We start from the raw sequence: 13,486 nt of genomic DNA, 5'->3' as shown, positions 1-13,486 counted from the left end.
TGCCAACAGAGATCATTTCTGAACAGCTCGCATTGCCTGGGCTGTGCCCTTGCTTTCATTTAGCCATGCTGGGGATTTACGGGCCACAGCTCCAGCCGGCACAGACCTCGCACCAATTAAGCACTGGAACTTCATTTGTTCACTCCACCTAACGACATAACTCTACCTTCTTACTCTAGATATTTTCCTCCCCGGTTAACGTACATATGATTTCTAACATAGTATTCTTCAAGCTATGAGTATAGTAATGAAAACAGTAATAGCTTTTGTTTAAGTAGTTTCTATTGTTATTTGTTCCTACCTCTTGAACTTGAGATTAATTTGGATTTTGACAACTTTGTTTCACTATCACATTTTATATATTTTCTTTTTGACATGTCTGTGTGATTTATTATTTTCCAGTAATACAGATAGGATATTAAGTAATGAAATGAGCTATTCTCCTAAGAATGAACCTTTGCACTCACATTCTGTCAGTCTTTCTGTCAACTTAACAACCAGACACTTCCCTGCAAACCTAGTTTGATGAAACATGATATTTTGATTTAATAAAATAATTGAGAAATTGATACATCCAAGTAGTTACACACCTTGGATTTAACCGTATCATGTTGCTTTAAAAATATGTTATTGTCATAAGGCATTAAGCTGACTGAAGGAATTCAAGCTTCATTAATTTTTCATAGAATATTCTAGTCAACACTTTCACCTCTTGTAGCACTTGGCTAAAAATCAGATTTCTGAGAAGATATGAAAAACATCAGCTCAAGAAAAAAATTATAGGCTTTCCTCAGTAATAAAGAGGATAAAACATTGATGTAAAACTAATAAATGCAGACTTTTGTTAAATTAGTAAAGAACTAAGTGAAATTATCCATATAATTCACTTGGTTCTGTAATAGTCAGGATTATTTCTCTGATAACCAAGACTGTACAGCTTTAAACTCATGTCTCTTTTTTTTACGTTTCTATAGGCAAGAGAAAATGTCTAATTATTTGGAGAGAATTCATGGCTCACAGGAGAGCACTTTTTCCTTTTCAGTGAATTCAGAGTAGAAATGAGTCTTAGGTAGACTGCAAATGCATCTTCCTAAAACCTTCTCGGTAATGACCCACATGCCCATAGTTGTTGTAGCTTTACTTATCCCTATGAGTTTCTTTGGGCAGGTCATATGAGGGAAGTATCTGAGGTCATTATCATGTGGGACTTTCCTTCTATCGTAACGTTTTCAAATATCCCATGACTCCATCAACCCTGTACTGGAAATACAAGGAGTTCTGCTATAAAATATAAATCTAGCCAACACCAGCCATAAAAACTGCTCAGAATTAACACTACACCAAGGCGTACATTACCACTATCAGTAGAAGAGAGAGACAGTGTCACAAATGATGGGAATGTTTTTAACATGCTTCATTTAAACAGAAGAAAACCCTACATCTGCCCTGGTACTCCTAGACAAGACTAAGGAAACTCAGACTTCAATTCAGTGAACATCTACCTGTTTAAACATTTCCTCCTTGACTTCACTGAGACATACACATGTTATTAAGGGCTCAAGAACAGATCAGACTTTTCCATTTTCATTTCTGGAAAGTCTTTCTGGGATTTAGAAACATGCAAATTTTCCAATAAGTATTTCTGTTCTGTCAACCTCATAAAAGATTTATTTGACATTTTAAAAATTCAGAGAAGAAAAAGAGATAAGAAACAGAATCATAAAGCTTCCATTAAATTTCTGTTATACCTAAAGAATCCTGGCATAACTGTGCCCTGGTTTTAAAATATTTACTGCTCTGCAATGACCAGAGAGACCTGGGCTCCTTAGAAATGGGCTTTGAACAAAGCTGCTGTTGGAGACAATCAAGAGAAAAAGGAATTTAGCTTTTCATTCCTTTTTCATATTTCCTATGAAATTTTATGATTAAGTCAGTAGCTATTAAGACTTATCATCAAGGGAGATTAATCAATGAGTAATAAAATGCAAAAAATCCCATGCACGCTGAGGGATATTTTGAGGAAAAGGCCCATACGGAACGGCATTCTCTTTGCTGTATGTTGTGTCCAATGCCATGCGCACTGGTCCCTGCACTCATAAAGAAAACTTCTAGCTCTGACACATTTCTGGAGCAATATTTTCTTAGATCACAGAAAATATAAAATGAGATACTATTTAAATTAATTAGCAAGCAATACTTTTCAAGAAGGAACAAATATTCACTACAGTGAAGAGATTTTGGCTCAGATCACTGTTACTCCACTTGGCTTATTGTATTGAAATAAATCCCTGTGTTCTAATCAGTGGATCTCCCACTTTTGTAGTAATTACAGTAGAACACTCTCATAGCAGGGCATATTAAAAACATTACTAAAGAATCTTTAAACAGAATGCTATGTCTTACTCAGTGTTGATGAATGAAGAACTGAACATTAATAAGCGATTCTGATGTGGAACAGTTCATGATGCTCTAAGGAGGAGAGAAGTAGGATTTATATTGACACGCATGAATACATTCATATCACACACACACACATACATAAGTGTGTGTGAATAGATATACATTTGTCTCATATATAAATGTCCTGTCTCTTCATTTTCCACTCATCACATGGACAGGACAATTACGTATCATGTGTGGGCATAGCAGTGCAATATAAGATACTAACACACACAGAAAATGATCCAAAAGGCATAATTTGTAATACAGTACATAATGTCTAGTAGTAGCAAAGAACAACTTGAACAAATCCAAACCTGATTTAATTCATGGTCTATAATTAATTTCTGAAGTTTTTACTAAAATTAAAATCATTTCCATCTCGGGCAAATTGTTAAAATTTTTACAAGAAAAATCTTCCAGGAAGTGGATGAGAAAAAAATATCTTATGTCTTGTGTATGTTTCATTTCAGTTGGGACGGACCCTCCGAAGTCCCTTCATGAAGTTTGTGGCGCACGCAGTTTCTTTTACAATCTTCCTTGGACTGTTAGTAGTGAATGCTTCAGACCGATTTGAAGGAGTAAAAAATCTTCCCAATGAGACCATCACAGATCATCCTAAACAAATATTTAGAGTAAAAACAACTCAGTTCTCATGGACAGAATTGCTGATCATGAAGTGGGTATTGGGTAAGTAAAACCAAAATGTCTCCTAGTCCTTCGGGGATGTTCAGAATGACTGGGAATAACTGTAGCGTTAAAGGTGGTGATATGTCAAAGAAAAAAAAATGGGGCTAAATTTTGGGACGATGGATGTGTTTTGATTGATTTAAATAAGATCAAAGAAGACTCGGTCACTGCTTTTGAAAATACTAATTGATTCTTAGAAAATTCCCACTTTCCAGATTTCTCACTTTGCATGATGAATGCTATAGATGCTGTCTGCTTGCTTCAGTTGGTTTAATCATTGCAGCTTAAAGAAGGCAGCATATTCATAGAAAATTATAGCTTCTCTACAGGATATACCTCCTTTCAAGTCCATCTAAAATGAGCAGAAAAAATGTGTCCATTGGGACATGGCTGACTAGCCTGTCTTAGGCTATAATAGGATCCATTGCCATGGGATCCTACTATAACTCACTGAACCTCAGTTTCCTTATCTGCAAAATGGGTGTACTGTTGTTTCTGTCTTTGTAAAGCAGCCTGAGATCTAGTGCTGAAAAGCGCTAAGTAAATGAGTTGGATTTTATGAAATTCATAGTAGGAAATTATTACTGGTGAGATGACAGCACAGTGCTCAAATCTTTTAAAAGAAATGAAGATCTCTGAAAATTATAACGTATTGTTTCATTTGGATCAGTTCTGCTAAGTGCAAAAGTATGTCAGAGGCACAAGTTAAACTGCCAGGGAGTTTTAGGCAAATTGAGATGTATGCCTTTTCCTGTAGGCACAATTTATTCCTGGTGGGTCTGCTACCTTGAACCACTAATCTAAATAAACTAAGAAAAATTTATTGGGAAATTGAGCTTATCAGCTCTGCAGAATCTTTATCTACCTTTTCTGTATCTATTTTTACTCATCACCATGATTTTGATTCTTTTCTTGCAGCATGACAAATAATTCCCATTTCCACAAGTACTGATGGCATTAAACCCCTCTGAAAAATAGGGTAGGGCTGCTCTGTCTGACGACCTGCTGGCCACTATTTCTTTGTTCCCTGTCCCTGCAATAAGCAGAATCCCATACAGGATATTAGGCAAGAAAAAACTGAATAGATGCCAGACTGAATTGAGTAAGTCTGTAAAATATATTTTTAAAATGATATTAAAGCAGTTGGGACAAGATGATTAGCTTTTAGACTAGGTATTATGTTCTCATAGGCAGTAGGTATCTGCCTGCCTGGGTGAGTTCCTGAGAGATGAAGGAGAAAACATTTCATTTAAAGCGAAGGTTTTCAGTTTTCTGGGAGAAGAATAGTGATTCATTGTACAGGCTTCCGAATATAATGAGATTTTCTAATGACTGCCTACATCAGCACTGACTGTTCTATGGCCATGTTACCTATCTCCCTACCTACTGCTTCAAATATTGTTTCAGCAACAGTAAAGAGAAAGTTTGGTGCCTGTGGCCTGTGGAGAGCTGGCTCAGGGCTTGGGCACTTGCTGGGCCCTGTATGTGACCCAGAATTTTAAGGGCTGTGAAAGGAGAATGGATGGTGAATTGCCCAGCTTTTTGGTGCAAAAATATTATAGATATCATTGATATGTATATTTAAGTGCAAATATTAACAAATAAGAGCAAACACTATAGATAAATATCACAGGCAAAGTTACAAAATGCTTTCCCAAAGATGAGTATACACTAAGTATATGCTGAAAAATAGTAAATCTAACATTATGCACTAAATCTACACATCTGTGTTTAAACCTGCCTGGTAACATCTGCAATTGCTGTTTTCAGACTGGACAGTGTAGGTGTGCTACCTACATTTCTGTTCATAGCACAATCAAAAAGTGTAATTTTACTTATTCTCCGCTTGTAAATCCCTTTCTTCTGTTTCAGTATCTTCTCTTTTCTCCCTCGTACTGTGGCAGCAATGATGAATGCTGATGACACATTACTTGTTCCAACCACAGCCGACTACTTCTGAGTAATTAATTTACAGGTCCCTGATCTTAGTTCTTTTTTTGGTTGTCTGAGTTATCTGGCTGTCAATCGTAAAATTATGAGCCACATTCAGAATAGCATTATTCCAGGATAAGGTGATACTTGAACATAGCGTGCTGTGACCAGGAGCGAGCACAGCCTGTGATTGCACTGCCTGCAATTAATCTTGCTGGAGATGTAAAAACTAAGCCACACGCACATCCCACAGAAAGGCTGGGATTTTCTGCGCGAGTGCGACGGCCAAAAACGCACACTGAAAGCAGAGAAGTTTCGTCTGGAGAGACAAAATCCCTGCTGCAAAAGCAGCTGAGGCAGCAGCTAAGCTCGGAGTAGACGCAGTCGGAGCACAACTGTCTTGATTAATCCAACAGCCTTTGGCGGCTTGGGGAAGGCTCAAAGTCATCTCGTTAACATCAGCTGCTTGTAATTTATGTATTAGACCAGAGGATACAAAAATCTGACAAATGGGTCCCTTCTGTGCGCGGGTGGTGAACAGTTCTTCCTGCATACTCCCATCTTCCTTCCAGACTGCCTGTACCTGTAAGTTGACTCTTTTCCCCGCTAAACCCAGAAGTGCCCATCAAGGTGACATTTCTGATTTTTCTTCTGTTCATATCCCCACCTCTCCGGGCATCAGACTGAGGGAAAGAGCTTCTCCCAGAGCCTGCAGGTCACACAGCTGTCGGAGAAAACCGGGGGCCTCAAAAACAGGGCAGTGAAATACAAACAAATCCCAGCAAACCTGCTCTGCCCGAATCTCATATTGGCTGTCATTATTTCTGTTCTGATATCTCATCTTGTATCCTATCTTCTGAATTTCAGCTGCTTTCTTTCTCCTCAGAATTTTTACTTAAGGAGATGCTTTGAGTTACTCTCTCACAATGCATATACAATTACCCAGCAGTACTGACCACATAATTGCTATAACCCTTCTACATGTCTTGAATAGACATTTTCCCATATGGATGGATAAAAAATGATTGTCACAAAGTTGGCAAAAAGAATGATGTAAATTATAGGCCAATAATGTGATACTTCCACTGAGTGATTCTAATGTTAGTCGGTCTACTCAGTTTTAGACATTTGCTACTTCATTAATCTATGACTTTGGTATATTAAGTGACCTAGATTAGAAATAAATTTGGGTGAGAAAGTTAATATTTAAACCAGAAAAGACATTTATGGGCATCAGTGAACAAGTGATCTGCTTGGCAATGCCTCACACATGGTATTTCCTCAAGCGCTTTAGCACTTTTTATACGATATGAACACATAATACCTCGGGTTAATGTCTCATACTTATTTCTTCTGGGATATTTTTTTTAAGCTAGAAATGTATTTCTTTAATATTTTAACCTCACGCCGGGACAGTGCCTGAGAAACCAAGTCTTCCACCTCTCCCTTCGGCTATTTATTATTAAATTTTACTCGTGGTGAATGACGGCTGAGGGATAAAGTTCCTGCTTTTACACAGTCAAACACCTACAGATTTTAGCAGAGGAGCTGCCTGAGTGCAACGTTGCGCAGCAGTGAGAGGGGTCCCCTCCCAAGCGTGCCCTTCGGCTCTGCACGATGCATGAGACAGAGCTATACGAGCCCCAGCCTATATCACAGGGTGGCTCATGGGATCTGCCTGGGAGAGACATTGGGGAGATAAAGCACTAACGAGCCACCAGGATGAGGAAACACACAGGCAGATGCTTGCGCCAACTACACCTTATGCTCTTCAGCATGCTAAATACTGGCCATAGCCTTTCCCCAGAAGGTAGGTCTCCAGCTCCCGACATCACCGACTAGTGGTGCCTTAACCCCAGGTGTCACAGAGAGTTTAGCTTTTCTTTTTCTTTCAAATCCTTCCCAGTGCAGGATGATTGACAGCATGGCAATTCTTTATTCCTCCTCCCTCCGGCTAGATTCCGTGACTTGTTTCCTTTCTTACAACCCAGCCTCCAACTATACCTCTTGGGACACTGCGTGCTTCCAGGAGTCTCTAAATTAGTCAGGCAAATACATTTTCATGCCACACCACAAAAGCTTCTGGAAAAGAGGATGAAGAAGAGTTCACAAAAAAGACAAAATCTCAGGAGGCCACCTGGAAATTTGCAGGCCCTGCTCCTGCTTGATTAAATGTGAATTTTGCTGCTGCTATGGAAAGAAGATTGGTCACCTGGAGATGTGGTTGCAATCTGGATAGAGTTCAGGAAATATTTGTATTTATCAGTGGGTTAAATATTCCCATATTCTAGCTATTCAGAACCAAGATTTTGGCTCTGGAGCTCGACTATGACTGAAAGTTGGGCAAGCTGGTAAATCTGACCTGAGCTCTTGGCTCCACTTTGCCCAGTGAATTCGCCTCTCCTCCCTAGCACTCCCCAGCAGAACACAGATATCAACATTTTTGAATTGTCTTGGTTTGGCATTTAGGTTTTTCTGTAAGTCTATTGTTAGTAGGATCATAAATTCTAAATTCAGGCTAAAGTCAGAATTTTCAAAGTGATAGATCAGATTTAAATGTGTGGAAATTTGTTATATCTAATAAATAAAACTTTATAGGAAAGTCCTGCAAGGACAGAAATTCTGGCTTTCCTTTTCCCTGGTTATACTGATCCCCTGTATTTTTCAAAATTTCCAAAAAGATAGGACACAAGTTTTTCTAATGTGTTCAGCATTTCTGAACTCTGCTTTCTCTGAAATCACCAGAAGTCTACTTTACTGTTGAGTCATACAGTAAAGCTTTGAAAATTCTAGCTCATACGCACAAGGGGATATACCAGATTAAGGTTTTGAATCATTTTAAGGAAAAGATGACAGAAACCATTCTCTGGAGAGTTCAGTGGAATTGAAAGGTGGGTGTGTTACATACGATTATTTGGTTCGGTCTTACAAACCATCCTTAGCCAGAAGGTGGGTCTACCTCTGACTACAGAAAGCACCTTTTGTATTTGCCAGTTAATGTGCTCCGGTCTTTCTGCAGGCATGATATGGTCAGAGTGCAAGGAGATCTGGGAAGAGGGTCCGCGCGAGTACGTCCTGCACCTTTGGAACCTGCTGGACTTCGGGATGCTGTCCATCTTCGTGGCGTCATTCACGGCCAGGTTCATGGCCTTTCTCAAAGCGACCGAAGCACAACAGTACGTAGATCAGTACGTTCAAGATGATGACCTCAATAATGTCACCCTCCCCCCTGAAGTTGCTTACTTTACTTATGGTAAGATGCTTTTTGCTATTTAATGCTTTCTGTTCTTTCAGACTAATGCGTGGTAGTGCCGAAAGCCGCAGCTTACTATCTTTTTTCTGTTATCTCTGAAGCTTTTTCAAACTAAAGCAAATTATTATTCTCAGATCTAGCCATTCCAGCCATCTTCATAAACAGCTAGAGAGGAACGGAGATCTGAGCCTCATTCAGTCTCTGATCTTGTACTGAGGCTACATTCAGGTCAATCGCTTACTGGCAAAATAGCTTGAGAAACAAATAATCATGAATGAGGAGTGAGCAGAATATAATTTAAATTACAGGTGAATGAACCTGCTTGCTTTTCCAGAAGTAAGAAGGGGGAGATGTGTTAACAAACATAAGAGCTAGAACTGCATTTCCAGCTGGTGGTTTGCTTTGCATCTGTGTCATGTCCAATGCTGGTATAATGGCAAATACAGACATAGACTACACCCAGGAGAAGCCCCTTCCCCAAGAGAGAACCTTTATTTTGGAGAGCCTGTGTCTTTTATAAGCAGTAGATAGCATTCGGAAATGCAAGCAGTAGCAGAGCTTGACAACATTATTTTTGATGGCTGAAATGGTTTTTCCTTTGCTATACACAAATGAATGGAGCTTTGCACCAAGGTGTAGGGACTGGATTCACTTCATGCCTGCCTCTGAAATTGTTATGTTGTGCTTTTCCTCTCTCTAGTTTGTTGCTGGCTCATTTAAAGTGAGTTCACTGTACAGCACTCCCTCCCGCAGTGTCAGGCTGTCACGTGCAGACTGTTGTGTTTGGTGCGAGGGGTCCAGGACACAATGGCCCAACTGTATCCTGTGAATTGCTCCATCTGCTGCTTTCATTTGGCTCAGATTATTGCAAATAATACTTCAGTTTACTGCTGTGTCCTTAGAGATGTTATGTTTTAGCTCTGAGTCTCAATCCTTCCATCAAGAATCTTGGCTGATGTAAAAATGTTTATAACCTATATTAACAAAAATGTTCACATTTTCAGTAGATTAAATAGATGTATATCTAGTATCAACAAAAAGCTTCTTAGAGAAAAAAATGTATGAGTGACCACACTACAAGAATTGGCTTTACTTTAAAGGTAACATGAAGCTGGTACACCTGGTGATTACATTTGCTTTATCCAAACAAATCCAAGTTTCCTTGTCTAGTGGTAGGAAAGAGATCTCAACCTTGCTAATGCTTCCTTTCCTTATACGGACACAGTGCCACATATCCAAAGCTATAGGCAAACTCCACTTCATTGTGGTTTCAGTGTTCCATCTCAAGGGCTTCAGATGGAAAAGGGACAGTGCAGCTGATGTACAGCTAGGAAACAGAGAGTATCTACTTGGTTTAAAGCTATGTTATTTGTTTGTTGTGACATCTCAGTAAATCCCAGTGACCTGCCTATTTCTCTTATCTTTTCCATGTGAAAAATATGACTAATCCTTCTCACCCATCCTTGTAAAGCATGCAGAGGACTTCAGTGACCAGTTATTTTAAACATTTTTTCCTTAGCTCCTGGACAAAATTGAGACACAGTCTTGAAAATGGGTCATTTATCATGATAACTTCCAACTAACACTTTTCATTACTAATACCTAATGTACGTGTATTGTTTTAGCCAGGAACAAGTGGCTTCCCTCGGATCCTCAGATCATTTCAGAAGGACTGTATGCAATAGCTGTGGTACTCAGCTTCTCCCGCATTGCTTACATTCTTCCAGCCAACGAAAGCTTCGGCCCCCTCCAGATCTCTTTGGGGAGGACTGTGAAGGATATCTTCAAGTTCATGGTCATCTTCATCATGGTGTTCCTGGCCTTCATGATTGGAATGTTCAACCTTTACTCTTACTACCTTGGTGCAAAATATAACCCCGCGTTTACAACGTGAGTACCCAAGAAAAAGAGGCTGCTCTTGCAGGGCTCGATCCAATCTTGTTTGGCACCGAACTCATGGGAACCCAGGCACAGGTTATACCCAGGCATATGGGTCCCTCCCTTCTCCCACCCTCAATGAGATGATTTTCTCTGCAAACCCAGAGACCCATTGTTCCCAGGCAGTTCAGGCATCTCATTCTAGCTAGTTCTGCTCGCTCCTGCTCTGTGTATCTGCTCTGCCCGACACAGTACACTGCTAGTACTGTATTGCTGCTGCAAGGTCTGTTCAGATATTCAGGATGCTGCAAAACACTTTTCCACTCTGGCTCCTGTAAAAAGATGCTTGGCTAAAAGCAGAGAGATATGTATAGTCTACCTAGCTGGTACTTTTATATGCAAATTACAGGTCCTTTTCTGAAGCATGCTGGAGTTAGATCTGTGTTTTCCTCTTTCTTTCTTATGTGAGATCAACCATCTTAATCCTCCCTTCATCAGCAGCTGTACCCTTCCTACTGCTACCTGGGCTTCCCACTTTCCTCTTCAAGCCTGATCCTTTCATTTCATTAGCTTTCATCTCAGCCAGACATGGACCCAAGGCACATCTGCAGGGATATGCGGGGTCAGTGTTCGCTGGGCTGGCTGCTTCTGACCTTGCACGCAGGGACAGAACTATGAAATGTGGAGGCCCATATGCTAGACAGAAGGAAGGTAGCTCTTCTGTGAGTAATTATAAAGAAGGCTGAAAGTGATTTAACTAATATATTTTATCCCCTTCTGTCTCATTCTTATTTGCATATGTGCTTGATCTCGTTGCAAATAATTAATGGCAGTGGATAAGAGACCCTTAAACTTAAGAATTCTGCTGCTTGGGAATTTTTCAGGCACAAGGCACAGTGAATCTACTGTGGTAAAAGACTAACCTTGAATGCCTATTTTTTCCTTCGCATGGGTTCAGGCAGGGCCTTGGAAGATGATACAAATGTATGCTCTTTTCACCTTGGAGTGCTATACCTAAAGTTTCTACTCCAGCTGAGTAGGGATGGCACATCAAAACTTTGGCTAGGAAGCTTGTACCAACCACCAGCCCTGGCAATCAGCTCAAGGCCTGAAGGAAGGGAGACATCTGGGTCAGAAATGGTTATTTCTGCAAATCAAAGTAACTGATCAGGAAAATGTTTTGTGGTATGGGCTAGAGGTGTAAGGGAATTTCAGCTTAATGAATCAAGAGAAGCAACACAGTAGAGGTTAAACATGAGATTATGGTTTTTAAAACTGCAAGTTAAAGCATATGTAAAATAAGGAAGGATTTTGCTTACATGTGAACTGTTTTTAGGATTCCACCTGAGAGCGGTCCTAATTATAAGGTGAAACAACTGCAGAGCCAACTGCTAGTCACATTGCTCAAAAAAGCCAAACAAAACAGGGTGTCTAGTGCAGGAGGGCTGTGTTTTGTAAACCACGGCTGGGTCCTTTTCAGCAGAGGCGATGCCAAGGCTGTACAGAGCATGCTGCGAGCTAGCCGGCACTGCGGGGAGGCAGGCTGCCTTGTTTGTGCTCGCCCTCCAGCGCCGGCTGCAGAGCCGCGCAGCCGCTACGGCGGCCACGGTCCTGCCAAGCAGCACGCAAGCTTGTGCGGTTGGGGTGTCGGAGCAGCTCGAACAATGCACTTGCTGATGGAGAGCAATGTTTGTGGTTGAACAGTAGTCAGCTGGCTCTCCAGAACAGTGTGACTATACATGAGGAAATAATTAAAAAGCATTGGCATTTGTCCTCATTCAGGGTAAGGGAATGTGTTGAGCATGGCCATGGCCATGTGTGCATAGATCAATACTAGTGAATGAATCACATCATTCAGCTCATCAGGGCTATCAGGAAGGGAGAGAGAGGCTGGCAAATGCTTCAGGAGTGAGATTCAGGCTGATGCTGCTTTTGAAGTGGGCAAGCCTAGAAGCTTTTGGAGGCAGCATGAAATGTAGCTCAGGAGTCTCAGCCCCAACCAAGCAGGTGACAGCTGAGCTCTTCAAGTACGTTTCTGCAGCAGCACAGACCTGGGAGGGTTGTGCTGCAGCATGTTAATAGCAGGTTGGGTACGATCCATTATAACATGCAGCTCAAGCCAGAAAACCACCAGGTCGCTGCAGGAGCATTGTTCTTCCCTGACATGACCCCAAAACAAGATGGGAACTCATGGCTGTCAAATCCTAGATGCAGGATATGAGACTTGTAATGCCTGTCTCACACCCCTGTGCAGTAAGGGCTGTATCTCAAATAAAAATAGTGCAGGGCAGCAGCCTCTCTCCTGCTCCCTGACCCCATGTACTGAGCAGACTGATGTGTAACATAACCAGGACACGAGGTTTCAGGGCAGGAGCTCTCCTGATGCTCAGCTGCAGCTGAGGGATGTGTCCCAAACCCAGCCAAACCCCTTCAGGAAAGCCTCTTCCCTCACATGCCGCCGTGGCATGAGGTGGTACCAGCGCGGCAACCTCTCAATGAGCTGCCTCACCAGCAGAAATTCTTGGTGAGTTTTGTGTCCCTCACGAAATCACCATGACTTGCCTTAGGGAAATGGTGGGGACTTTCCTTCTCATTCTTCCATCTGTGAAGAAAGAGGAAAGCGTGGCATAATGTTTTCCCCTTACTCTGATCTAACTTTAAGGCAACCCTACTACAGACTTGCAATGACTGAGCCTACGGCATTTACCAAATCCAGAGCAGACCACAGCTGGCATTTGATGTGTCATTTCTCTAATGTGTCACACAGTGAGCTGGGGGCTTTGCTTGTAGCTCCTCTATGAGGCAATGACCTTTCCAGCATCATTTCTGTCCCCTGAGCAGCTGTTTCCTTCCAAATGCACAGGAACCAGTTTTATCACACCACCATCTAGTGAGACCTGTGCCTTATAACATAGTGTTTAAATTTTCTAATCAAGGCAAATGTGCCTTCTAGACTTCTCCTGTAACCTCAGGATACATTTTAATGGAAAGATTTATGAGGCTAGGTGCAATTATATTTATCCATTTCCAGTAGTAAGGTAGAAGAAAATTGAACGTGTGGGATGTGACTTGCTTCTTATTTGTGGAGAAGATGCCCTTGAAGCACAAGAGTTAATCAGAAGTTGAGTAGATCCTGTCCCTGCTTGCCTGGTGGAGCAGGAACCATCAGTTGTGGTAGTCCACCATGCACCTCCAGAGCATGCCGTTAACAAACACAAGTCTGATTCAGTAGTATTGCTGCTCTCTGATTAACACACATGATCCAAGTGGATCTTCCAGTAGTCACTATTCATT

General features: G+C 41.1%; 1 protein-coding gene across 1 annotated transcript in view; it reads left to right on the top strand.

The window, feature by feature from the left end:
- TRPC7 (transient receptor potential cation channel subfamily C member 7) overlaps positions 1–13,486 on the top strand; it is a 76,409-nt gene that overhangs the window by 46,011 nt on the left and 16,912 nt on the right. The window contains exons 4-6 of the mRNA XM_026063348.1: positions 2,913–3,129; positions 8,081–8,314; positions 9,940–10,204. Coding sequence (XP_025919133.1) covers positions 2,913–3,129; positions 8,081–8,314; positions 9,940–10,204 — 716 coding nt within the window. The remainder of the gene's footprint in view (positions 1–2,912; positions 3,130–8,080; positions 8,315–9,939; positions 10,205–13,486) is intronic.

This window comes from Apteryx rowi, unplaced genomic scaffold (genome assembly GCF_003343035.1).
Source record: "Apteryx rowi isolate R43461 unplaced genomic scaffold, aptRow1 scaffold_2, whole genome shotgun sequence".
Lineage (NCBI taxonomy): Eukaryota > Metazoa > Chordata > Aves > Apterygiformes > Apterygidae > Apteryx > Apteryx rowi.
This window is presented reverse-complemented; position numbering and strand designations above follow the sequence as displayed.